This window comes from Haliaeetus albicilla, chromosome 3 (assembly GCF_947461875.1).
Source record: "Haliaeetus albicilla chromosome 3, bHalAlb1.1, whole genome shotgun sequence".
NCBI classification, from domain to species: Eukaryota; Metazoa; Chordata; class Aves; order Accipitriformes; family Accipitridae; genus Haliaeetus; species Haliaeetus albicilla.
Genome location: NC_091485.1, coordinates 39,637,682 through 39,662,926, shown reverse-complemented (window position 1 = coordinate 39,662,926; position 25,245 = coordinate 39,637,682). Strand labels below are relative to the sequence as shown.

General features: G+C 35.4%; 1 protein-coding gene across 1 annotated transcript; it reads left to right on the top strand.

Annotated features, from left to right (window-relative positions):
* Nucleotides 1-2,191: 2,191 nt before the first annotated feature.
* On the top strand, nucleotides 2,192-24,811 carry PPP1R42 (protein phosphatase 1 regulatory subunit 42). The gene is made up of 8 exons (XM_009929542.2): nucleotides 2,192-3,006; nucleotides 5,247-5,413; nucleotides 5,871-6,009; nucleotides 8,164-8,280; nucleotides 14,182-14,299; nucleotides 15,598-15,726; nucleotides 16,983-17,136; nucleotides 24,524-24,811. Exons 1-7 carry the CDS (start codon nucleotides 2,878-2,880, stop codon nucleotides 17,117-17,119), a joined length of 936 nt encoding a protein of 311 aa, XP_009927844.1. The 5' UTR covers nucleotides 2,192-2,877; the 3' UTR covers nucleotides 17,120-17,136; nucleotides 24,524-24,811.
* The last annotated feature ends 434 nt before the right edge of the window (nucleotides 24,812-25,245 follow it).

Here is a 25,245-nt window from a genome sequence, read left to right as displayed (position 1 = left end):
AAATAGAAGTGTGAGTATCTTCAAGGATAGATGTCTTGCTTATTATATGACACACCCATATAGAGAACCCCTATACGCACAAATTGCACTACGTAAAATGCATGGTAGTGCTTATGCAAGGGAGGCTCGTAAGGTGTTTTATGTCCTTAGAAGTAAATTTCAGTTCAGTGTTCCAATCTGGAACTGTAAGAAATATAGCCATCAATGATTTTACACAGGTATTTCCAAAAGCTTTTTTGAAGACAAGAACTTTTTGTACTCGGCCAAATTACTGCCATCCTGAAGAGTACACAGATGATTGTTTAATACCCTGTGCCACCAGATGAGAATCCTATTTCAAATCTTAATGAATAAATACTCTCTCTGAAACTTCTCATAGCTTTTTCTGCCTTTAAATCAAACTACTAACAGACAGCCCTAGACACCTGCAAAATCTACAGCCATGAGGGAGAACAAACTAAGTCCAAAATTAACTTTCAGAATATTAACAGACTTTTTTTACAGAAACATTTCCCAGAACAAGCAGCTCCAGGGCATGCTCAGTTTAGATTCCACCACAGAAATAAGGACATCTTATGATCTTTTGTATCCTCAGAGAGGATAGAGGAAATTCGAAGTTGGAAGGATGGGCCTCTTTATACCTCATCTGCATTTCTAACAAAGGTGAAAGTGGAACACACTTGCTCATAACAACATTTTGTGTCATTTTTCCTATAAGAGAAATAAAGTCCTAATCTTGTTTTCATTAGAAGTGATATATTTTGTTACTGACCAGATGATGCACTTTTTATATTCCAACACAGCAAGCACACAACACGTAGTTATATTGACTTCAGTGAGTTATTCATATGCCTGATTGATAGAAACACAGAATGGTTGAGGTGGGAAGGGACCTCTGTGGGTCATCTGGTCCAACGTACCCACTCACACAGGGCCACCTAGAGCTGGTTGCCCAGGACCATGTCCAGATGGCTTTTGAGTATCTCCAGGGATGGAGACTCCGCAGCCTCCCCAGGCAACCTGTGCCTGCACTCGGTCACCCTCACAGGGAAAACGCATCTCCTGACCTTCACAGGGAACCTCCTGTGTTTCAGTGTGTGCCCGCTGCCTCTGGTGGCCCTGACCTGTGGCTTAGCAACACTCTTTTTCCTCGGAGGCGTAGCTAGGCCCATGACCGCAGGCTAAAAAGCAACACCCACCCCCCACCCCAGCTCACCCTCGCGGGCACAGAAGGGGTCTATCCGGGGAGCCGTGGCCACCAGCGAGGCCCACAGGTCGCCTCAGGCCGCCGCCCAGAGCCAGTGACCGGATGCCGCGGAAGACCTCCCCCCCCCGCCTCTGCTCCACCCACGCCCGGCCGCGCGCGGCCCGCGGCTGCGCAGGCGCAGCCCCCGCCTTCCCCGCCCCACCCCACCCGGGCCCGCGCTCTGTCCTCGAGGCCGATTGGGTGGGGAGGGCGCGCGCCTCAGCCGGCGGCGGGAGCGCTCTGCCTCCTGGGCTGTTGGCGTGCGGTTGCCGCGGCAACCAGGGGCGGTGGCGGGCGCTCGCGCCTCCTCCCTGCCCGCCGTCCTGCTGCCGCCGCCGGCAGGTGAGAGGGAGAGCGGGGTCGGGGTAGGCCGTGGGCTGGTTCCCTTCTGGGATGGACGTTGGGAGCGGATCCTGCCCCCTACCTGTCCCTCTTGGCTTGGGGGCAGGGACATCAAAGCAGCCTTCCCACGGGGTGTGCTGGGTGGCCGTTGGTCCCTGTCGTCGTCCAAGCTTTCTGCTGGGGGGGACGGGGACGACGGTGTGAAATCACGCGGCCTTAGGAGCCCCACATGGATAAGGGGGAACTACTGAGCTTCAGCCTTGCTTATACATAAGGAAGTTTCTTTTGTCTTCACAGTTTCGGTCTTTGCTTTTCCTCAGTTTCTCATGAATGTGACACTGGCAAGGAGGATTCTCCGTGCCTTGGTTTATGTGTCTGCATGAGTTTTAGGATTGGGATGCTTTTTGCAGTCTCCTCAGTTGTTTTGATACACTGATGTGGGCGTATTATGTGTTGGCTAAAATACATAATGTATTATGTACTGGCTAAAAAAGCAACCTTTTTATTCTGAGTTGTTAAGTTATATTCGTTAGGGTATTTTTATCCCCAGACCATTTACACATCCAGTCTGAAATGTGTCTTGCCTTCTTCCCTTCACCCCATTCCCTGATTCATAACTACACTTGGAACAATGGCTATAGTTTAAAAAAAGGAAGTCAGTATTGTTGTGAGAGACTTTACAGTATGCCTCAGTGCGAAAAACTCAGTTTTTCACTGTGCATAACAAATGCACATGCAGTTGTGTGCATGACAAAAGGGCTGTGCAGATGTATAAAGAGTACTGTAGCTTTATACCACTTCTCACAGCCTGTAAAGCCTGCTATAGAGTGTGATGTATTTTCTATCTAATAATCAGGTTATGAGCTGCCATTAATTAGTTATTTAGGTGTGAGAATTACTTCTGCTGTGGACCATTGTGCTCGTATTTCTGTATGAAAAAGATGAAGACTAGGGTACAACCTTCTTAAGCACACTGAAACAACAAATCAAATATAAGTCTATTTTAAATGTTATTTAATACGCTAACAGTTTGAAAAAATGACAGCAAGAAAGGGGTAGTTTTTATAAGCAGCAAAGGCCATACATAAATGTGTCACTGTAAGCAAAAGTGGAACTGGTGGGGAAACATCACATTTGAAGTACACATGTAAGCTTTGTTGAAGACCTGGGGTACAAGTAGTATAACATTTTTCTTTTTGTTTTTAAGGCATTTTATAAAACTACTTACAAGAGCACATGCAATACACTATTAAAAGAAGCAATAGAGCGGTTTGGCCTATGACAGAATTATGGTTCAACTAACAATGGATCTAATTGCTAAAAGTGTCAATCACAAGAATCGCAATGAAGAGGACTTTGGACAGTATCTGCGAAAAATAACTCATCTGAATTTATCAGATAAAAATATAGATGCAATAGTAAGATTTATTTTTCTTTATTTCATTTAACCTGGCTATTCAAATGTTTTGTAGTTACTGTTATGATGAGTTGTTTATAGTTGGGAAGACAAACAAGCAAAGCCAATTTTCTATTTTATAACAGCTATATTATGTTTTAACATTTATATTGACTTGCAGTTAAGCCTTAATAATACATGTTTGAAAACATACTTCAGCATTCACTGCTGTTATTGTGTGGAACACTGCTTGTATGTAGAAGTGTTTAAATGGATTTTAAATGCATGGCATTTGAAATGTGAAAATAATCTTTCAGCTGTAACTTTTCATATAAAACATCAAAGCAGGTGACTGTAACTCCAACAGTCTGCAGGGTTTCTTATTACTGACCTGACACTTTTTTCTTTATGTGGCAAAAATCTTGTTGAAGTATTTTACTTACCTGAAACTGTAAATATATATCATGTGTAGCAGACAAGAAGGGTGTTATCAGTACACTAAATATCTTTGCCATTAATTAATTAAAATAGAAAATCCATGTAAGCAATTACATGAGAGATGAACTGAAGTGTTAAAGTGAAGTACTTTTTGCAGTATTTCACAGAACTATTATAGAAATCTGCAGCTCTAAAAAAAAAAACCAAAACAATTTGCTATTTTTATTATTTCGTACAGTTGCTACATTGTAAAGGAGCTTTCAGGAAGCTACCAGAATGGAAGTGATAACTCCACTTGCTTACCTCTTCAGCCACTTGAGAAAGAGGATATTTCAAATTAATCATTTAGACCTGACACTTTTCCTATAGAATATAGCCAGGCCGTTGCCATTGAATCAGTAAGTGTAGGACTTTTGACAACAGCGCTCTAGCCCTACTGAAATCTAGCTATAGTATTCTTGGAGACTTTAGGTCTGAGGTTAAAAACCAAAGTTCATATTTTCAGCAACAGTTTGGTTTTTTATTTAAGGACTTGTATTTACTGATGGTTACCTTTCTAAAAATGTGAACCGTGGAATAGAAGATGATGTAAGGAACTAGTAATTTTGCAGATCAGATTTTTTTTTTTAAGGGAAGTAGTAATGATATTGCATACTATTAAGTGTAACACTTATTTTATTCTCGTTAATGCTATATTTTTTCTAGTCTTGGGAATTTTACAAAGAGTTGTTAACTTGCAGCACAATCTTTTCAATCTATCTGTGATTTATTCCTTAGATTTCAGAGGAAGTCTGAGAAAGGAAAGGGGAGTTCAGGAACAGGATATAAGCCAAGTGAGGTTAACAAATTTGGACTGGTGTAGTGGCTTTTTCAAATTAGTCAGGTTAAAATCTATGGTTTTTTTTTAAATTGCTCCCAGGGGCTTGTTCATTTAAAAAATAATCCATGACCTTTTCATTTTCAAAGACTAAACCTGAAAACTTAACCCAGTCCTCCCTTCTTTGAGTTTAATAATAGGAAATTTATACAGGTTTCAGTAGTCCTGAGTTAATTCAAATCCCCTCAACATACTGAGCACATTTTGAAATTGCTGAACCCTGAACAACTGAATTGTTGTGTATGGTGGATTTCTGCTTTAAAAGTGTGATTTCAGACAAGAAGATTAAATAGTTTATGTGAACAGATTCATCCAAGCAAATGGGTTTATTCAGCCCACTCCTAGGAATGTGCACAGTCATAGCAAGGTACTAATTTGATCAGTCCATTTGATTGGGACTGGTTCATCAGACGCCATAGAGAAGTTTTACAAAAACCCTCATAAGAACATGTGACCTTTTAGTTATTTAAGAGGAATACATTCAAAGAAACTTGACATTTGGGTGGAATCTTAGGACTCAAAGTGTATTAAAATACACTGAAGTGCTAGTTTTTATATAAATCAGTATTCCTTTGCCAAGAACTGGTTTCCATTACACCACGGAGGTTTGATGGAGACAACTACACTAACAGTTGTGCTTTTCTGAAATCCACCTGATAAAGGTGGGTAAGGCAATGAAGTCACACAGGATGTGAAGTACCTGCTGATGATGGGCGTAGTCCTCAGCTTCTGTACAGCAGAATATTAATGACAGATTTCAGTCTTAAATCTGATGATTACTGACACTAACTCAGTTTTTCTAAGAAAAATAGTTGTTAAAAGTGTTTATTAAAGGTGAAAATATATAAATCATGCAGCAGAGCTTAAATGTAAAAACAATCAACAGCTTCCAGAAGCAGGCAGTGAGTGAACCCTATGCAGCATTAATTTGTTATTTTTCATTTCAGGGTGACCTCTCTTTGTGTAAAAATCTTCGAGTGCTATATTTATATGATAACCAAATCAGTCAAATCCAGAACTTGGACTTTGCTTCAAATATAACGCATCTTTACCTTCAGAACAATTGTATTTCATGTATAGAAAATCTCTCATCGCTGAAAAACCTTGAAAAACTGTAAGTTGAAAATAATGTATTTATTTTACTAGTGAAAGAATAATTATTACACTAAGAAATTAAAAAATGATGTAGCCCTTAAGGTCCTTTCAGCTCTTAAAATATGCTTTTCAAATAAAAGTAATTGCTTATTATTTTTTTGATTAAGTGTTCTATGATATAAGTAATGACATACCATCTTAACATATTTATTTGTATTTTAATTATTTTTTCAGCCATTTAATAATAATAATTAATAATGATAAGAATAGTAGCAATATATAAAACCGCTAAAAAAACCTTGGATCTGTTAGCTGTATGCTCTACTCACGTGCTAGGTTATTTACTTTTTCTATTATAATTTCCAGGTATTAGTCAACAATGCTTAAAAAAAATATTTTTTTTTTAATATATTGAGGCCTAGTGTTTGCTTTTACTTTCAAAGTATATTAAATCTATTCTGTGTTCTATTCTGCAGGTATCTGGGGGGCAACTGCATCACTGTAGTAGAGGGTTTGGATAAAATAGAACAAATAAGGGAGTTACATATTGAAAATCAACATCTCCCTCTTGGTGAAAAGCTTCTCTTTGATCCAAGATCTCTTAGGTCACTGGCAGTAAGTACATTCTGAGAATTTCAATGAGCCATTAATCACTAGATCAGTATTTTTAAAATAAGTGATTAGGACTTGATCACTGTGTTTTCCTTTTCTGCCAATTGGTGGCATTTTTTCAAATTCTACCAAGGGACTCCCATCCCAGTTCTCACATAAGCAAGGAGTCCAGAAGAATGACTTCTTCATTTATTTTTCTATGAAAGATGGAAATGAGAATAAAGAGAGAGAGGAAGTAAGGAAATATGTGGATGCCCTATACCAACAAAATGTGAATAAAGTAAAAAAGGGGTAGGAATTTATCACTGTTAGTTATCTTAGTCTGCTTAGTTTGTAGTGAATTAGTTTGTTGGTATTTCTCTGACTTGATTGTTAAATTAGTTTATTTAATGCCTTTTGTATTTCTCTAGAGAATGCAATGGCCAAAAAAAAGGTACAGCAGCTTTTTTTTTCTGGATATTAAAAGCAACACAATCAAAAGCATTCAGTTTTAGGTCTGCAATTTTTCTATGTTGTGGTCAAGATTTCAGGAAAGTCAGCTTTTGAAGTTTTCTTTCAACATGTTAATTGCTCAGTAAACACCAAATGTATTGTTGAAGTGGTTAAAAAAAAAGACTTTATTTACTAATGGATGTAGTTCTATACAAAAACCTCATCTTGCTCTATCTCCCAAAGTGTAGTCAGGGCTTGACGAGCTTTTTTTGTGAAGATGAAGAACTTGCTGCAAAGTGAGTTCTTTTGTTCACATGTATATCATAAACATTTGACCTAGCTCTAATTCTTTCTGTTTTGAGATTACATAATCTAAGACATGTATGGCCATTTTCCGTTAATAGAAATGAGCCATTCTTGTGAAAGCACTTTTACTTTGTTCCTTCTATATTGGAGAAATGACGAAAGCAGAAGGAGTTTATATAGCTATAATCTTCCCAGGATGATAACTCATATACTTCAGTATTTTTCAGCATCCTGGCCTAGAGTCACTAGCATTTTGTTCTTTGTGGCTTTTATTTAAGGTCTTTTGGTGTGGGTTTGGTTTGGTTTTGTAAGAAACACTTTGCATTCTTGACCATGTAACATCTTTGTGGAAGCTACATGTAAAAACATCCTATTTTTATCCTTCGAGTGCAAAGTGTTTGGTCCCTCTTTAAGACATCACTTCTTACTTAATCTTCTTTTATCTGTTTCTGGCTCTTAATGCCATGAGAGATGAAAGAGCCAAAAACATGCGACCATATAGTTCTCTGTGTACCACAAGCAGATGTTTTGATGATGACAATATCATGAATCTTTTGACTGAGGAGAGTAAGTTTATGCACTGTGTGTATCAGGATGATACTGGTAATTTCTGCCTACAATGTAGATCTTGGTCAGATTTTAGAAGGGGGGTACATTTCCTGTATACACTGCTGAAATACACATTTTCTAACTAATGGAAGTCCCATATCTGGTATAATTCTAAACTCACTGGATTAAGTGTCCTTTTTCATCTTCTAGAGATATAAGCTTCTTGTTCCTTTTATATGAAACTACATTAAGTATTTCCTGAGATAAACACCTGAAAACCATTTACTTTTTATCTAGAATGTAAAGATCTCTCTAACTATTGTCTGTTACAAAAGGCAAAGTGCATTAAGTGACTCACTAGTGTTCCAAAGAAAGGGCAAGGAATAGAGGTATGTATACAGAGAGGTTTGTAGGATCAAGCCTGAAAGAAAAAAAACATAGCCTAGCTGTTAAATGGGACTACGTGTGTATCAGATATGGATTTCAGCTCTGTGCAGTTCAGATGTAACCTTGGAAAAGGCAGTCTGCGTCTGTTTCATACTTCAAATGTAGAGTTAGTAGCATTTGCAGAACTCTGTAAAGCATTTGAACATGCTTAGGGAAAAAACAAAAATTCTGCATTTACTAAGAGTTCCTGAAATAACTGAGAAATAATCTTACTTTGGTTTGACTTCAAAACCAGAATAAGCAGCATTTTAGGACAAGATGGAAAGCCAACATAAAACAATGTGGTATGTGGTAGTTGTATTTGCATGTTTCTGCTTCATATGCTTGTTCTTCCTTAAAGAGAATTTTCTGTAAGAATTTACAACTTGACTCATGGCATGGCATGAAGAAAATAATTTTCTTTTTTTGCTTTTCTTCCTCCAGAAATCTTTGTCTGTGTTGAATATCAGCAATAACAACGTTGATGAATTAGAAGAACTGGCAGTTTTGGAAAATCTTTCATATCTTAGAGCAGCTGACAATCAACTTCAACATATGAAGGTATTAAAATAAATATTTGTTCTACTTAGTATGGGTGATAAGAAATTAGTCAAATTCATCTTTATCACTAAATAGATGAGTAAAAATAGAGTTTACTTCTACATTTACTGAACCTCTGACTTTCCAAGCATGCTGTCTTTTCTCATCCAAAAATCTTGTTGAGATTAAAAATGGAGAACTGTTTATCTAGGATGTCCGAATGTCCTTTAATCCTACATGAAGTGGCAATTGTGCATGCATCTATCTATCAACTGAGTAGTAAATGCATGGAAGTTATAACTATAATTATATTATAGCCAAAATGTAGTTAGTGTGTATGTTTTGGTGCCATCTGAATGACTATCAGTGGCTTAATTTGCAAAGATGATGTGGCCATTATTTGTTAACTAACGTGCAATATTTTACCATATTAGTTTTTAATTCTCTATTTTAACATACATAAAAGCCACTTCTTAGATATCAGATCATCTAGCTGATTTTGCAGCCCTTCTAATATCAAAATGACTTTTTGGCTATTGTTTCTGGAGTAGCATAAGAAGTATTTGTCATGAAAGAATACATTTAATTTCTTTCATAAATTTCTGCTAAGGAAAGATACGTCTTCATAAGCAAGAGCTCTAACTTTCACAGTAGCCGCTAAAACACATGAAAGTATTTTTGCTCCTCCATTTGCAGTAGTGAATGTAGTTCAAACAGAATGTTCTAGACTAAAAACTTCCAGCTTATCTTCTCAAAAAGGAACAGGAGTATTGGCCTTAACACTTCTCATTATTTTATAAGTTACGATGTCTTCTACTTCTTGACATAAAGAACAGTTAAAAAAATAATTTTAATGTCATGCTAGTAACTGAGTATCAAATTTATGTTGAACAGTATGCTGACACCATAATTGCATGGTGGAGGCATGGAACAAACTTTATAAATGACTTAATAGACACTGTTTTAATTTAATATAAACCATAGGCATTAGTGTTCTGGGTTTTTTTAAATTTATATTTTTATTAATAAATACTAAAATGAATTGGCTTAAATCATGGCCCAAATCACCAAGACAAAGCCTTGATTAAAAAACTGTTTCATTACTGGTTTTCATATACATTCTATTTCCTTAGAAAAGTTAACTTTCATTTGTTAGTAATTATTAAAATAACTATTCTTATTACTTTTTAGAACACTTAATATCTTTTACATTATATTAGGCAGTTCTGTTTACTAATGAGGAGATTGCTGTATTTTGTGTGCATAATCTGTCAATTATCTAGGTGGTCAATATACTTTATTTGTATACTTTATTTGAACTCTTAATTTTTTACATTTTAATATTAAAAAATGTTGAATGATGCATTTCTTTTTTACTAGAGGATTATTAATGTATTGTATTTCAAGCTGTGTTTCTGGCCAGCAGTTTTGATTGAATTCATATCAAAATACAACTCATGTAGGCCTTTGCTGGGTAATTAAAACCATATTGAATGTGTTGGCTACATTAAAATAACAGTAAGCTTTTTTAAATAGGTAGTCTCTCCAAAGATTCCCTTTTGAAAAGGATTCATTTTCTAAATAGAACATATTACAGTGATTTTTTTAAATTGTCTTTTTTCTTTCTTGTAAATACAAAAACTTCAGTTGCGATGATCTTAAAAGAAGATTGTCTTAGCCAAAGAGCCAGTTATTTTTAAGAATGAGGATGCCAGTTCAGAGACATCATTTTTTACTGTCTCAGAGGAAAACATAGTATCTTCTGAAAGAGAATAAGGAGAGGACAAAAAGAGTGCATTATTCAGTAACTGTGTATATATTATTTAATCACTATTAAATTTCATTATTTCATCATCAGGAAGACCAGAGTTAATATTTACCCAAATCAATTAGACATCTAGATTTCCATGTTACATGGTCACAGCTTTTGAAAAATCATGTGGTTAGCATTTGAGTTAGCTGCTGCTGCTGTCAGTTACACTTGGATCAAGCTCTAGTAAGTTTTGAAAGTGACTGTCCTGTGTGTTTTCTAAACAATCTCCAAGTTTTGAAAATATGGAGCAGATAGGGTATTTCTATTCATATCTTTGCAGACCTGTAAAATTAATGACCGTATCGAATGTGTCTAACATATACTGTAATGCAGCTGGATATCCAACTTTCCAGCTACAATTACTGTGTTTTAGAGATTACATTTTAGTAGGCTTTACTTATCACTAATATAAATTCTTATTTAAATAATAAAAAATCCCAAACTGTTGAAAAAGCAGTAGGCCATGCAAAGTATATTAAAAAAAAAGTCAGTTTTAGCTCTATTTAAGAGGGTTTATCTTACAGCTAACATCTAGCAGGAGAACAATCTTACATATCCACTAACTGTAAAAAAAAAAAATAGCTGAGGGAAGTTTTGAGTATGTTTCAATTTTTTTGCAGCCCTGAATTTCATGATTCCATGGCTTACATTATTCTACAACTGTGATAGGTGAAAGGATTTTAGGGGGTATACAATTGTACTACATATACTTAACTGGTTCTGCTGGCTGAACTTGTTACACGCAGCAAAGGCTCTTTCATTCCCACACAAGTTGCCTCCATTCTCCTCCCTCTTGCCTCTCTGTTTTCAAAACTCAGATGCATACCTCTTTTTCATGCCAGAAGGTCTGTCCCCTGTTTTGCCATTCCTGCTTCCCCATCACTGCCATCAAGAACATCCCCAGCAATGTCTGGCATTGATCACAGACCATGGCGGTGACAGAAAAGTGTCAGAGAGCTCTGTACACAGCTCTGCTTCACCCAGTGGGAAGAGAAGCTGTAGAGGAGCCGTCCATGTCTGAGCAGGGCTGGTCAACAGCAGTGATCTATGTAGCAGAGGTAGATGGTCGCAGGAATAATATGGAATTTTGCAAAAGAGGGAAATGTGAAAGGCATAAGAAATGCATGAAATACAATCTTCTCATGTAGACTTTTCTCACTTTTGTATAATTATTTTATATCTAAACATTTATCTCCGTTTTTTCACATTACTATGAAAACCCATACTCCCTTGCTTTTCAACAATGCCACGTTGATTTCAGTGTAATTGAAAATTACAGCTAGTAAATTCAAGCACTGGCTAATTCAGGGCATTGCTAACAATTAACAAACATCAAGGCATATGACCTTGTTTCACATGACTGAAGTTTATATAATGCAGTCTGAACAGTAGACAGAACAAAATTTAAGTCATTTTTCTCAGTTCATGCAAAATAGCTTACCATTACTAGCTACCATATGTAAAAAGCATGTCTTAGGTCAGTTATCAAGAATATAATTGATTTTAATAGAATTGGCTTTTCTTTGGTTTTTTGTTGCTTGCTTCTTCATTTATTTATCCTATCGAGCTTCTGGTTTACTTTAGTCAGGTTCACAGGGACTTCTAGGCTGCAGTGTATTTAGGTTGGAATACTAAGGGAATTTTTTAAAAACACTATTCCTATTTAAAAAAAACCCCACAACTATTCCTGTTTACAAAAAGCCAGAATATTATTTATTAATTAATTACATTAGGTTTGGGAAGATTATGACTTGTGCGAGTATTTGGATAGATAGAGAAAATATAGCTAGAAATACGTATAAAAATCTGTATTTCCTAAGTCTTTAATTTATTCAACCTCTGCCCAGTATTGATTATGACAAGAGGATATCACAAAAGATGAATTCATTCGCTTCAGAATTGAGTCAGAAACAAGAGAAGAATTATAGATTTTCTCAAATAGATTATGACAGGTAATCAAAATGGTGACAAATTGCTGTCTGTATATGTAGTTAGGACAGTTGGACTAGATGTTTCCGATAAAAACTGGAGCATACTGGTCAAATATCAATTCTTAAATGGCCATCGTTAATTGGTAAGAATGTTATTGCCAGGACTACAGCTGCCTACTAAGGCACTTGCCCTTCCCCCTCTCCCCCCACCCTGATGGAATATAATTTGCTCGTCAGTATTTTGTAGCAGACCTCAAAGTGATAGCATGACATGATCATTTATCAAATGGAGACTGCCCAGAAGAGTGTCTGGTCCCTTTAGTACAGCTTATTGAAAGGCTGGGAAGTGAAAGCACTTTATTAGAGACAGGAAGGCAATGAACAACTAGAGCGTATCGAAAGGGTAATCATATTTCAGCACAAGATTAGTGTGCTCTTAGATAAACATACACTGGAGTAAGCATGTTCTGGGTCATTTATCAAGTAAGTAAGAGCTAACAAAAATCCACAGGACTCTTTGTATACATTCATCAAAGTTAAACTGTATACGTTTTATTTCAGTAATAGACAATTTTGTGTTGCAAAACTATTACTTGAAAAAATTCTTTCTAGTGAAATCTAGAAATTACATTACAGATTTCAGTCACAATGCCTGAATGCTCAGGTAAGAATAAATAAATACATACACTTGCTACATGCTATTTCTTTTTTAATAAGCCTAGCCCAAAATATTTTTCCCCTAAATTGTTGTGTTTGTGATTAAGTGTTAGCACCTGAACTGTGGGGGTTATCATATTGCTATTCTGATACATGCTGATAAAGCTTTGCTGTGAAACATTATGAGATTTATCAACATTTCTTCATGTGGACTGGTCCTCAGAGTTTCTTGCATTTTTTTATCAGTCTTGCTCCTCACAGAACCAGGCTTTTGCTCTCTATTTTTCTAAAAAGATGTTATCATCACTGGATAACAATAGAAGATAGATGAAAAATTATATGGTTTGGAGGCGTGAGGCTCTGCTGCCACTTCCTCTTCCATGTGATTTTTCTAAGCTTGTATTATATAACCCATAGAGTATTCCCAGGAGGATTTTCTACCAAGGGAGTAGAGCCTGCAAAACCAGAATTCTCCCTGCTTGTGTTACCCAGGTGATTTTCTAAATTTGAAGGAGCTAAAAGATATCTGCATTGCTAGATACTTCATTATTGGCATCAAGCTACAAAATTCTACAGACTTTGCAGTTTAGAATCTGTCACATCATGATTAGTAGATTTTTTCCAAATTATTACAACTGTAGAGCATAAGTTCTCTCTCCTCTTGTATTCATACAGATTGTTTTTAATCCCTTCTTAAGCTTTTCACACATATAAGGAAACCTATCAAGAATGACAGTTAAGTGAAATTTTGAAAATAAAGTATTTCAGAAAGTAAGGTATCTGAGTAGAAAGGACCAATCTGCTAAGCTTTGCATCCTTTTAACTTGAATTTATTGTATTTAAAAGACAGAAGAAGTTTTATCTAGGTCATACTGCCCTTGGGTAACCAGACAGAAACTCAGATGGAGAAAGGTATATTTCAAAAATTTCACTGTTTGGGCCAATACTATAACTGACCACCCACAGTTATGTAGGGGGTGATTACTGTTTCTCTGGTAAAATACAGTTTTACATATATATAAAGAGAGAGGCAGTCTACTGTGTTTTGCACGAGTTTTAGCTTTTTTTAGTCTGTTCTTTCTGTGTGAAGTATTTATACTTCCACAAATTTTTCAAAATCTAATTGGGCACCAATACTCTAAGGGTTCTGTGAGACCATGGGCATGCATTAACAGTTATTACATATACAATTTTTTTGGCTGGGAACTCCTCAGCTTTAGGTGCTTATAAGTGGGATTGTAGCGGTAATTTTCCATAGCTGGCATTACTGTATCCTTAAAAATGCAGTTTTCCAACTGCATCACCATTTATTCTGTGCAATTATGATATATTCAGGGAATGTGACACACCACTCTATTTGAAAATGCACATTCTTAATGTGCATATTAATACATGAATAGTCTCATTGAAGTTATTTCTGCGTACAGGATTTGGGCCTCACTGAACAAATTGCATTATTATTGAATTTTACTCTGGAGGGGGAAAAATAATCACAATGTTCTGTTCTTGTATCAATTGCAGGATTTGGAAGTTGTATTAAACAAATGGACAAAGCTACGCAGAATGGATCTTACAGGAAACCCCATCTGCCACAAACCAAAGTACAGGGACAGGATTGTAGTACAGACACGAACTTTAGGTAAAAAATAAAACCAATAGCCAGCCCCAAACCCCACCCATAACCCTCACTGTTTTAGAAGATAATCAATACATTAATCATTCTTAAATTGCACTGTGTATGTAAACACAATTACTGCCATAGATATTTATGTCAAATGATGAATTTTTAATTTATGTACAGGTAATGTAGCTAAAACTGCTTATGTAATCAACTGCACAAACTGTGTTGCTTAGCTTTTGCTATTAGTAGTAGCCATCATTCATTTTATAATAGATGATTGGTGAGATTGTTGTAAGACAATAAGACTTTTTTTGTGTTCATATTCCAAATGTTGTAAAACTGATTTTCAAAGATAAGTTTATTCTACTCCCCTATCAGCCAGTAGTAGTTGCTTAGGTGTTTTAGTTGTACAGTTACAGTTGTACAGTTTATACTTTACTGTCTTTGAATTTATTATATAACATTTGTCCTTAAAAGCAGTTTACACTTCTGTTATGAATGTATTTGTTAATGTTAATCTTACTATGATGCAGTTTACATTATTATTTTGAGATAATTTCAGCACAAAAGAAAACAACTTAGTCTTCTATATGTAAGTATCCATACTGTAGAAACAAGTAAAAAATACCTGCTAATTTTTTACTTTTTTGGATGAAGGTGGCAATTATCTTAAAAGTTGTAATTACAGAAATTGTTTTTCTTTTTTCTGAGTGTACAAAATACTGGCCATTAAGAAAAAGCCTATCTGCACAATGAAAATAACAGTGCCTTAGGACAGTTCTAATGCAACCTAAGTTTGTGGCCAAATGAGGTATTTCATTTGGTCTTACTCAAAAATGCAGATGCAACCAAGGAAACATGGAGCATAAGCTTTATGGCACCTAAGTGAGTTAAGTTAACCTTAAAGAGCCAAATCTGTCTGTCTGTCTTCATGATCAGTGGGTTTCCTTGACTGCTAAGACATGCAGTTTCTCTCTCTTAACCTGAATTTCTGCATCTATATATATCTTGTGTGAGATCATAGCTTTTTTTCAGAAATTTCTATAAGGTGTTGCATGTTAACCGAATGTGAAATATATATATTTCCCTTGAAAGTTATAAGAATAATAGATACTTTCTTTTGTAATTAAGATGTGTCAACTCACTCTTGTAGCTTGAATATGAGTATCAAGCTGTTCAGGGTATCTTCTTACCAAAAGACAAAGAAGAGCAAAAAAGGTTGGAAGAGAGCAAATATAGAACACATTACATAAAGCTTTGTACAGCCTTCTAGTTAACTTCAGGTGTTGCAAAAAATGTTCTCTTCTCTTTGACAGAATTCCTTGATGGGAAAGAAATTAAAGACATGGAAAGACAGTTCCTAATGAATTGGAAAGCCTCCAAAGCTGCCAGGAAAAAAACCAAAGAAAGAATGACAAATGAACATGCAGCCTATCTACATTTTTGTAAGCAAACTAATCAATTACTTCATGCTTATTTGCAATGTTATAGAAACAATAAAATAGCAGCTAACAGTAAATATAGTGAGAATGAGACTTGTACTGGTGGTGAGACCAAAACACAGGAGTAGAAATTGAACTTTTCCAATATAAAAGTTAATTTTAGCACTAGTTCACATGGTGTTTTTTATCTCCCATCCCAATCTCCCAGAATTATCAAAAGGAGTAGCTAGTACATTTTGAATGTTTTTAAATACTCATGATTACTTTCTATATTAAAAAAAATAAAAGAAAAAGTGTTGGGCATTCTAGAATAAATATGCATGAAATAAAACAGACTTTTTAAATCTATTTGTTGATACTTATTTGATCTGTGTAAATTGCCAGTCTTTTTAAAGGCCTACACAAGATACATGTCTAGCAGAAGTAAAAGTTTTAAACTTGAAAAGGTAAAAAAAAGTCTTGGAGAAAAGAAAGCGTTAAACCTAAAAGAAAAGGCAACATGTTCTTGAAGTAGGAAAACAAATTCGTTTCAAAACTCAAGCAAAACCTGAAATAAACTTTGAGTTTTTTAAAAAATGGTGGGGTGGGGTTGTTGTAAAGTTGTAGAGTTGACTGCAGATTAAAACTTAAATGACTTAACAGCAGGATTTGGAAACAGACATTTGACTTCAAATACTCAAAATGGTTTGAATGACCATATTTATAAAATAAAATAGGTGGCAGTTACACTGTTGCTTTCAGAAGATAAACTGGGGGAGAAAGCGTGTTCTTTATAGCCATACTATCTCAAATTATTAATTCATGAAATCTCATGAAGATCAGTTATTTTTGAAGACATAAAGTGAAAAGCACTCAGCCTGTCAGCCTCAACCCCAGCCCCAAGAAAGTTGCAGTCTGCTCAGTGTTTGGAAGCCATATGTGAATGGCAATGGTTCTGAAAGTAATATTCTGTCTTCTGAATAACTACTGATATAAGGAGGTGCTATGTAATTGAATTTACTCCCTTTCATATAACTCTATCCTAAATGGGAATACCTGCTTTAATATTCACCTTCATCAGTGTTTGCAGCACTTTCCATAATTTCATACAAAGTACTCCATTCTCAATTATCAAATTTGAGGCATTTTACCCTAAGGCTTATTACACTGTTTTCTTTAACAAGTTATATTGGAACCTGTGATCAATCATACTGAATATTAAAATAGATATGGTTTGACTTGGGATATTGAATTAATCCTTTTTTCTTTGTTTTCTGCAGCTGACTTTGAAACACCTTATCCTATTCTTCCCTTTCACTACAGTCACTCTGTGAAAGAAAAAACAAATTTTTTAGTTTTGTCTGAGATGCACACAGTTCAAAGAAAACCTCTGCCAAGAATCCTGGAAAAAAAATAAGTCAGATGAAAACTCAGGTATGTTCCTCAGACATATTCCTCTTAGTTCTGTTGGTTATTGCTTGTACAGCTCTTACTGAATCAGTTAGAAAATGAGTACATGAAGGTAGAATTTAATCTGAAATCAGTTTCAGTTTTTTTTAACCATGTTAGATTTCAGTTTGTTGTTATAAATCAGTAGACTAGCTAATAGTAATAACTTTACTCCAGTGTTACTAGTTTCTGTCATATGCATTTGATTGTAATCTTCCACAAAGGTAAAATAATATCAAAGTTAATTCTTGGAAGTATAGTTACTGTCAACAACGTTGGTGAAGGTTGATCCTGTGCACACAGTAATATGCAGAAGGAGAAACAATTACTTTCCATCATTACAGCTTACTTCTGATAGACATGTTCCAGTGTGTTATATACCTGATTAGCATTTTCCTGTAGCATCAGCTCAAGACCATAAAGATAATCAAGAAGGACAATCTGATGTGTGTGCCTTACAGACATTTAGACATTAGATGAATTTAAACAATTCAGAGTTTAGCATATATATTCCTTACTCGCATAAGCAGCCTTGTGAACTCTAATGCAACTGTTTGTGGAAATAAAATCTGGTCATAGGGATTTGCAGTTTGGGACCTATAGTTTTTCCACTTTTACCTGTAGTAATAATTTAGTTCAGTATTTGGGACCTAAGACCACTCCTTCCAGATTTTTAACGCTACTTTTAACCTAACTGTTTTATTATTTATCAGCTGTACTGGCCAACAAAAAAACCCATAATTTATGCAATGCTGTAGATAAAATGAATAAATAAATTCAACTGACATAGGTATTCTTTTGTAACTAAATTACTATATGTAACATTTTATTCTACATTCAAATCAGAGTTTATTAGTGTGTTTCAAAATTTAACAGAGCAACATTTAATACTATTTTATTCTTGACAACTTACCACTTTCCATTCCATTAGTTTTGTCCCTACTGATTATTTGTTCTGATTAAAAATCGCTGCCTTTCCCTTGAGAAGGGAAGAAGAATTACAAATCACAGAGCTGCTCTCTTCCAAAGTTATCATCTTTGTTCTTCATATGACAATGGATATATTCCAGCCTAAAAAGAATCTGAACTTGTCATATATGTGCCCATTCTTGAATTTTTTTCCTGCTGCAGAAGGCACATAGCAGTGGAGAAGTTTAAAAACAAGAACTGCAGGAACAATGCACTAGTTATCACAAAATACTACTACTACATGGTTATCTTCCAGTGCGTAATCCAGGCTTGTGAAATTTAGAGGGGTACAGGCTAATACTTATGCCATACAAACATGCATTTTTTTCTTTTAATTCCATTGTAAAATGAGTTTGTCCACATGCTCAGTGTTCTATCAGCTTGCATTTCATCTTTATTAGCATTCTGTCTTTTGGGCCAGGCTGAATAAAACTACACTCTTCATTTACCATTCTCCTTAGTTCTAATAAATGATGAAACATATGTGTACAGCACCTCCCAGAAATTTATTTTCTTCAGTGTAAGAAATTCCGCTACCACCTTTGAAATAAAGCATTCTGATTCTACTCTACTATGTTAAAAACTGTCGCATTGTTGAGCTTCTTTGCTTGACAAGAATTTTCCCAGTATTAAGAAGCTGGAGTACAATCCTGTCCCTTTTGACCCTAGAAAGGCAAAGATTGCTTCTTTCATACCGGATTTGAATAAAATATCTATATTTGTATTAATTTACATTTGCAAATTAAACAATTTGAGTGATTTTTTTTTTTTAATTAGTCTAGAAGATTTTACTCTGATTGACATTAAGGTTAGAATCAGATGACATACATTTAATATTTTCAAAAAACTTGTAAGCAGAGCTTTTATCTTAGAACCTGAAGGTTGCTGTACATGACAATTTCATGTGTAACCACTGATCTTGAGACGTATTCTAATCTTGTTACTAGTGGAATTCCATGGAAACCAAAGAGTCTTGGGAATTACTTAAAGGTTTGTGAATTCTTTAAAATGTTTTTTGGGGGAAAAATATATCTCAAAATACAGAAATATTCATTCTCAGAGTATATGCAGATATGAAATAATGACAAATCACAGTATTCCCTTGCCAGATCCAGTAATTAGGGATATGCATAAATGTGCCCACATGTAAAGCAAGGAAATTTTGTGAAACTGAACAAATACCTGTATTGTTTAATTGAAATTCAGTATCAGACCAAAGAAATTAGTGAATTTTAATCCTACTCTCTGTGTTAGTCAAATAAATTATCCCAACAGATGTTTCCTCTTTCTCTATACATGCTAGGTGATGTTTGACCTTGGCAACTGAAAAACAGGCATTAAATACCTTTTTAAACTACATCTAAGATCCACTGAGGATTACATACAGCTCGAACAATGAAAAAAGCCAGTTATTACTAGATTACTGAAATATGTCATTAATCTTTCTTTGTTAATGGTATAAAAACAATAGCAATTTTATATTGGATTTTAAGTTAGTTTTGAACACTTACAGAGAATTATGGATATTGGCAGGAAGTAATTAAAAGAAAACAAATCACTTAACTATTTTAAAGATACCCAATACCTTCCAATGGGATACACTATTATTAATTTTCCCTGAGCAGAGAAGTTGTTGAAATTTTGATGTTGTGAACTTAACCTGTAACCAGCAGTTTCTGCCCACATTTCCTTACTTGTGGAATTAAATATTGTAGTAGGTATTTGTAGCACAGAATTTGGTGGGAAAGTCACCTTTTGTCTCTCCAGTGTATGTTATGTGATTAGCAATATGGTAATATTTTTAAATTATATAGTCAGCATATAATTAAGTACACTGGATTGTGCCAACTAATTATAAGCCACTCTCCTAGCCACCATGCATATTCTGTATAGTTCAAGTTCTAGTTCAAGTGGAAGGAAGTTGCAGTGAGGAATGTTAGTTCTTCCTCCTCTTAGCTCTTCCGTAGGTGCTCTTATCAACATTGTATTTATTTATTTTATTAAATATTTATAAATGCCTTGAGTTGAGGTGATTTCTGTGGTCTGGAATCTATAGAGTAATGTATATTTGATAACAGGTAAGAATGTACATGTTCTGCATTTATACTGGGCTTTTCTTTATATGACTCTAACTGGCATCATAATAAATAGAATTATTAAGGCCTATTATATGACAGTTTTTTGGGCAGTGCTGATACTGAGATTATACTGATTATTTACCCAAAGCATAACTTTTACAATCATATGTTTGTTTCATATTACAGAATATAGTTCTCGTATTTGAGAGGGTGGGTGGGGGAATATGTTACCTCCAGGTAACATAAATCTTGTTCTCTTACCGAATATAAATTTCGGCAAACTTCTGAAAATTCAAAAATAAAATATATTTTCAGCCTTGGCTTCAGGAAAAGGAGAAATACAGAGTTAAAAGACAAACCAGTGCAGTTTTAGCTGTGCACCCTAGAGCTGGTTTTAGCCACTGAATAGCCTACAAGCACTCCAACTATATTCAGAATTAGGTGCATTAACTATTTGGAGATACCAGCTGGAGCACTTTGGCAGACCTGAGAGCATGTTTTGAACAGACCTGGAGTGCCTTTTCCAGCAGCTATAGCCCATCTCACTGCCTTTCCTTGGTGATGGTGTTGAAGGAAAAATGTAAACATCTCCTCAGTGAGGTCTAGAAAGTATCAGTCAGCAATTAGTGATGAAGGCTGTGGAAGAGAAATGTAAGGAATTTACTTGCCATTAAATTACTCAGCCATGATATAGGATATGAAGAGTCACTGTAATGCTAGATAAAGCATAGGGATAAAGAGATGAAGTGAAGTTCTGAAATTAAATAGTGTTGCTGAAGCAAAGCCATTTGAATGGAGGTCAGGTATTAGCAGTTTCTGGTTACTGTGGCCCATGTGAGGTTTCAGCTGGGAATTCAGCCCATTTAGTGGTTGGCTCCCTTTTTTTCTGGAGGATATGCACTACCTGCAAAGGTGAGTGTTCAATGCTTTTGTAGGATCATAATTAACATTACAGTAACGTGTACCTTCATGGTATTTTCTGTATCCATGATTATAGCCTTGATGAATGTGGAGCTGAATGATTTGCCCATGATAATTCATGATTTGTTTAGAAGGAAAAATATAACTTTGTCATTACAAACATGCAAGATGATATACAAATGGCATTATCTTCTGTCTAAACTTAAATTTCAGTAGTGGTAGTTAAAAAAAAAAAAAAGTAATTTTAATATATGCCAAATCTGTAGTACTTAACACTGCCGCATCATTCAGCGTCCTAAAGACGTGATAAAAGGCATCCCTTTTTAGCCATGCCCCTGCCTCCCCACTCCAGTTCTCTGTACTGCTGGCTGTGCCTAAAACTGGGAAAGAGAAAAGATCTAAAATACAGTAACAGAACATGTGCACTGATAGACCCACTGTGCCCTTGAAAAGAATAAAATGCTTTTTCAAATCACCGAGAGAGTGAGCATCTCCTGATGAGCAGATTGCCTGCTAGACCACACATACTCCTACATGTCTGGATGACCAGATATCATATAGATACATTCTTGTTGGGAGGTAAGCTGTCAGGAGCACATTTCCTTGCACTGGTCTGCTACCTCTTCCAGGAGGTGCGTGCTATTTCCTAGACCTTTAGAAGACCAAACGGCACGTGCAACTTGTCAGCCAGTAGTAGGTCAAAAAATTACCGCGACACATCTGGGTCTGCAGGCTGTAACACACTTTCAAGAATGTTGAAACCCAGACTGTTTGAAACTTTCTACATAAAATACATGAATACTTACTTAGAATAAAAATTTAGGTTGGAAAAGACACTTAAGATCATCAAGTCCAACCATAGGTCAATAACATTTTAAACAGAATGCACAGAGAGCGAGCTATTCAGTGACTTCAGAGTGAGTTGCATCTTGTAAACGGCTCCATCAAAATTGTATCAGGAATGAAGTACTACTTTAGGATGGTAAAATGGAAAAAGCAATCTCAAAACTTTGCATATCTATTTTTCAGGTATTACATGTTCACTATAACAGTTATTAGATAAATGAAACAGACATCCAGTATGCAGTGTTTGCTTTTCTCCTATCATTAGATCTTTGTTGTCAATACCTTTCCAGACTACTGTTGAGATAAAAACTCAAAATTTCATAGCATATTTAGCCTGCTGTGTTAGCATTGCACATTTTTATTGCGTAACTGATTTACAAAATTATAAAAATCACTTTTATGGACACAAAGTATGAATCAAATTAACAAAGTGAAGAAATAGTGCTGTGTTTTCAGGTTTTTAAAACAGATACCTGCATGGGAGATTTAAAAAGTAATTTGAGGTTTAAAATAAAGACTGCTACTTGAATAGGATTATATACATCAATTCTGTAATAACTTCAATATAACCCTGGAAGATAGTCAGTTGAAGTCAGTTCCAATAAACTAATTTACTGCAATGATATAAACACTGTTTCAATATTTGCCTTCCTGTATTGTATCGCACATTGTGTAGGCTTACTCCCATATCTGAAAAGTTAAAAGCAGCTGCTTTAACAAACTTGAGGTGAAAATGCAATCATTGTGCTCTCATCTAGCAATATGAGATGCTACCTTTTGGAGGACAGCATTACAACCACTAGTTTACTTAATAACAGCTATACCTCCTCAAATTCACTTCCAGCACCCTGGGATGCATCCCATCCAGTTGCAAAGACATGGGCATGTCAGATTTGCTTTAGTGGTTCCTAAATTGATTATCATCTACTGTTGGTAGTATTTCTCCCCAACAAAAACTGTTCCTAGGACCTAGGAGGTGTGAGACCAGGTGTGAGTAAAGATTCTGATGCTTTCAGAGGAATCTGCAGTACTGTTGTAGCTTTTTGGTGTGTTAGAAGCACCAAAAGGGAAAAAAATTAAGGCATCAGTGCTTGAACACCTCCCCTTGGTACTGCTCTGACCATAATCAGAATATATGTATAGATACATAAGCTTTTTAATAACTGTGTACACACACAGTATTTGAGTTACTGCTCTAAAGTTCAAATGTGAAATCAGTAACGAATGAAAAATTCCTATTTTTCTTAAATGTCACATTAAAAACAGTGCAAGGTGTAAGTTAATTTAATGCCACATTATTTCTTTATATATGCAGGTATAAAGCAGGGCATAGAACTGCCTGTGATACAGCTATAAAAGCCACACAATCCAAAAGTTCTGAGATTGGGGCAGAAAGGGAAAAACATAACCAAAAAGTTGAGTCAGTGTTCAAGATGTGCCCATTGATTTTTGAGGATAAGGATTCAGATACGTGATCTGTTAATATGGGAAAGTATGTTATTGTAATTCCAAGTGTAACTGATAAAAATAAGGGGATCTGAAATGCTCTTCCTTGTTTTTCTTATGATTTTTTATCTCGGTGTGCTGTGCAAAGTAGCTATCCTGACTAACAGAGCTCTGAGAGGAATCAATTACTATGTGAACCTGCTTATTTGCAGTCACTAAATCATAAATGTATATTGTGACTGTAAACAATACATTTTACTTTGCTAGGAAAAAAAACCAGTGAGGTTTTGTTTTAAGTCACATGGCCTTGAAGGATTCTAGGAGTTCACTGCTAAAAAAAGATGTATTTAAACCTTACTGCTTCAATCAAGTAACACTGTAACCAGAGACTACAGAAAAGACTGACTACATCTTTCTGTTCTCTTAATTCTGAGCAGAATTAATTGCTGCATCAAAACCAACATAAATCAGAGCCAGCTATGAAATGATCCATGTAATAGACTAATACTTTTAATTCAAAATGAGATTTGGAGCAGTAAAATCTTCCTCTCTTGGAGAGTTAATATATTAGACTGTCATAGTAATCACTAATTGCATGTCCAGTAAAGTTGGCTATAATCAGTTACACATAGTTTGTAGAAAAATGTTTTGGAATAAAAGACTGAGTCTTATCTGATTTCATTTGTATGAGATATTGCTTTGATTATTACTAAGATTTTGTTTCTTATGGAACTTGAAAATTATCGGTATTTGATACAAATTTATGTGGAAAAAATTGTTAACTGTCACCATTTTTGTGTGTGGAAAAAGTTGGTCAATTTTGTAATAAAGGAATGTGTAATACCCCAAATGGTCAGATTATGTCTATTCAGATTAGTCTGGCCCCAGGTTTGGCACTGGGGAAAAAAAAGGGCTTTCACTGCGTCAGTCGAGATCCTCACAATAGGTGAAGACCTTTTTTTTTCATCTGCAGCTTTTGATAACACTGCTTATAAATTTTGTAAAAATGTTGTATGGTCCTGGGAAGCATTAATGAAGACAGAAGCAACAGGAGCTTTGGTCTGGTTCTGACATGAAGATCTCATCTGTCCTCTCTGATCTCTCTGATGTAGGTTGAAGAGGAATCTGAAGTAACAGCAGAAGTAAGTTGAATTCTAAAAGCCAGAGATTACAGGATATGAAGATTTGGCCATTATTGGATTTTTTTTTTTCCTCAAAGCTTACAAAGAAAGGTACTGGTGTCTCTTTAGATATGTTATCTGTGGTTTTGTAATCTCCAAACAAGACAAAATTAAGTATGTTGAATTTAACACTGCCTTTAAAGAGCATTCAGAAAAATAAGGGGGACTGCCTATTTATTTAGAAGCAACGCTCTGTATTAAAGGCATGTAAAAACATCAGCACATGGTAGGCTAAATTGGTTACCTAGTTCTTAAACTTCCTCAAGAAAGGAGTTGTTTTGAACCAGTGTCTTAACCTAGTTTGTGACCTGAATACCCAAGTACCTGCTTCTTTCCATATAAGATACTCTTAGCAATTATGCAGAGACATGCTTATAGTCTCTTACTTCAAGGAGAAAGGAGCTATTAGCACACGATTTTTGAGAAGATCTGTAGTCCTAAAAAATAATTTCCATCATTTGGACTTTTTTCCCTGTTCTGGTGAATAATGTGGAATAGTTAGGAAAGAAGGCACACAAGAAGATTAATGATATCTGTGCTGATTAATTTTTGGACTGGGAGCATTACACATTAATTTTACTTCAAATTCTGCTTCAAGTGGGACTTGAGTTTGGCTGCTTTGCACTAGTTTGAGTAATTAAATGAATGCTCAA

Excerpts from the sequence above, each read along its gene's own strand:
- PPP1R42 (XM_009929542.2), top strand. The coding sequence starts at position 2,878 with ATGGTTCAACTAACAATGGATCTAATTGCTAAAAGTGTCAATCACAAG. Across the intron at positions 5,414-5,870 it reads CTGAAAAACCTTGAAAAACT|GTATCTGGGGGGCAACTGCA; the intron begins GTAAGTTGAAAA and ends TCTATTCTGCAG. Across the intron at positions 14,300-15,597 it reads AGTACAGACACGAACTTTAG|AATTCCTTGATGGGAAAGAA; the intron begins GTAAAAAATAAA and ends TCTCTTTGACAG.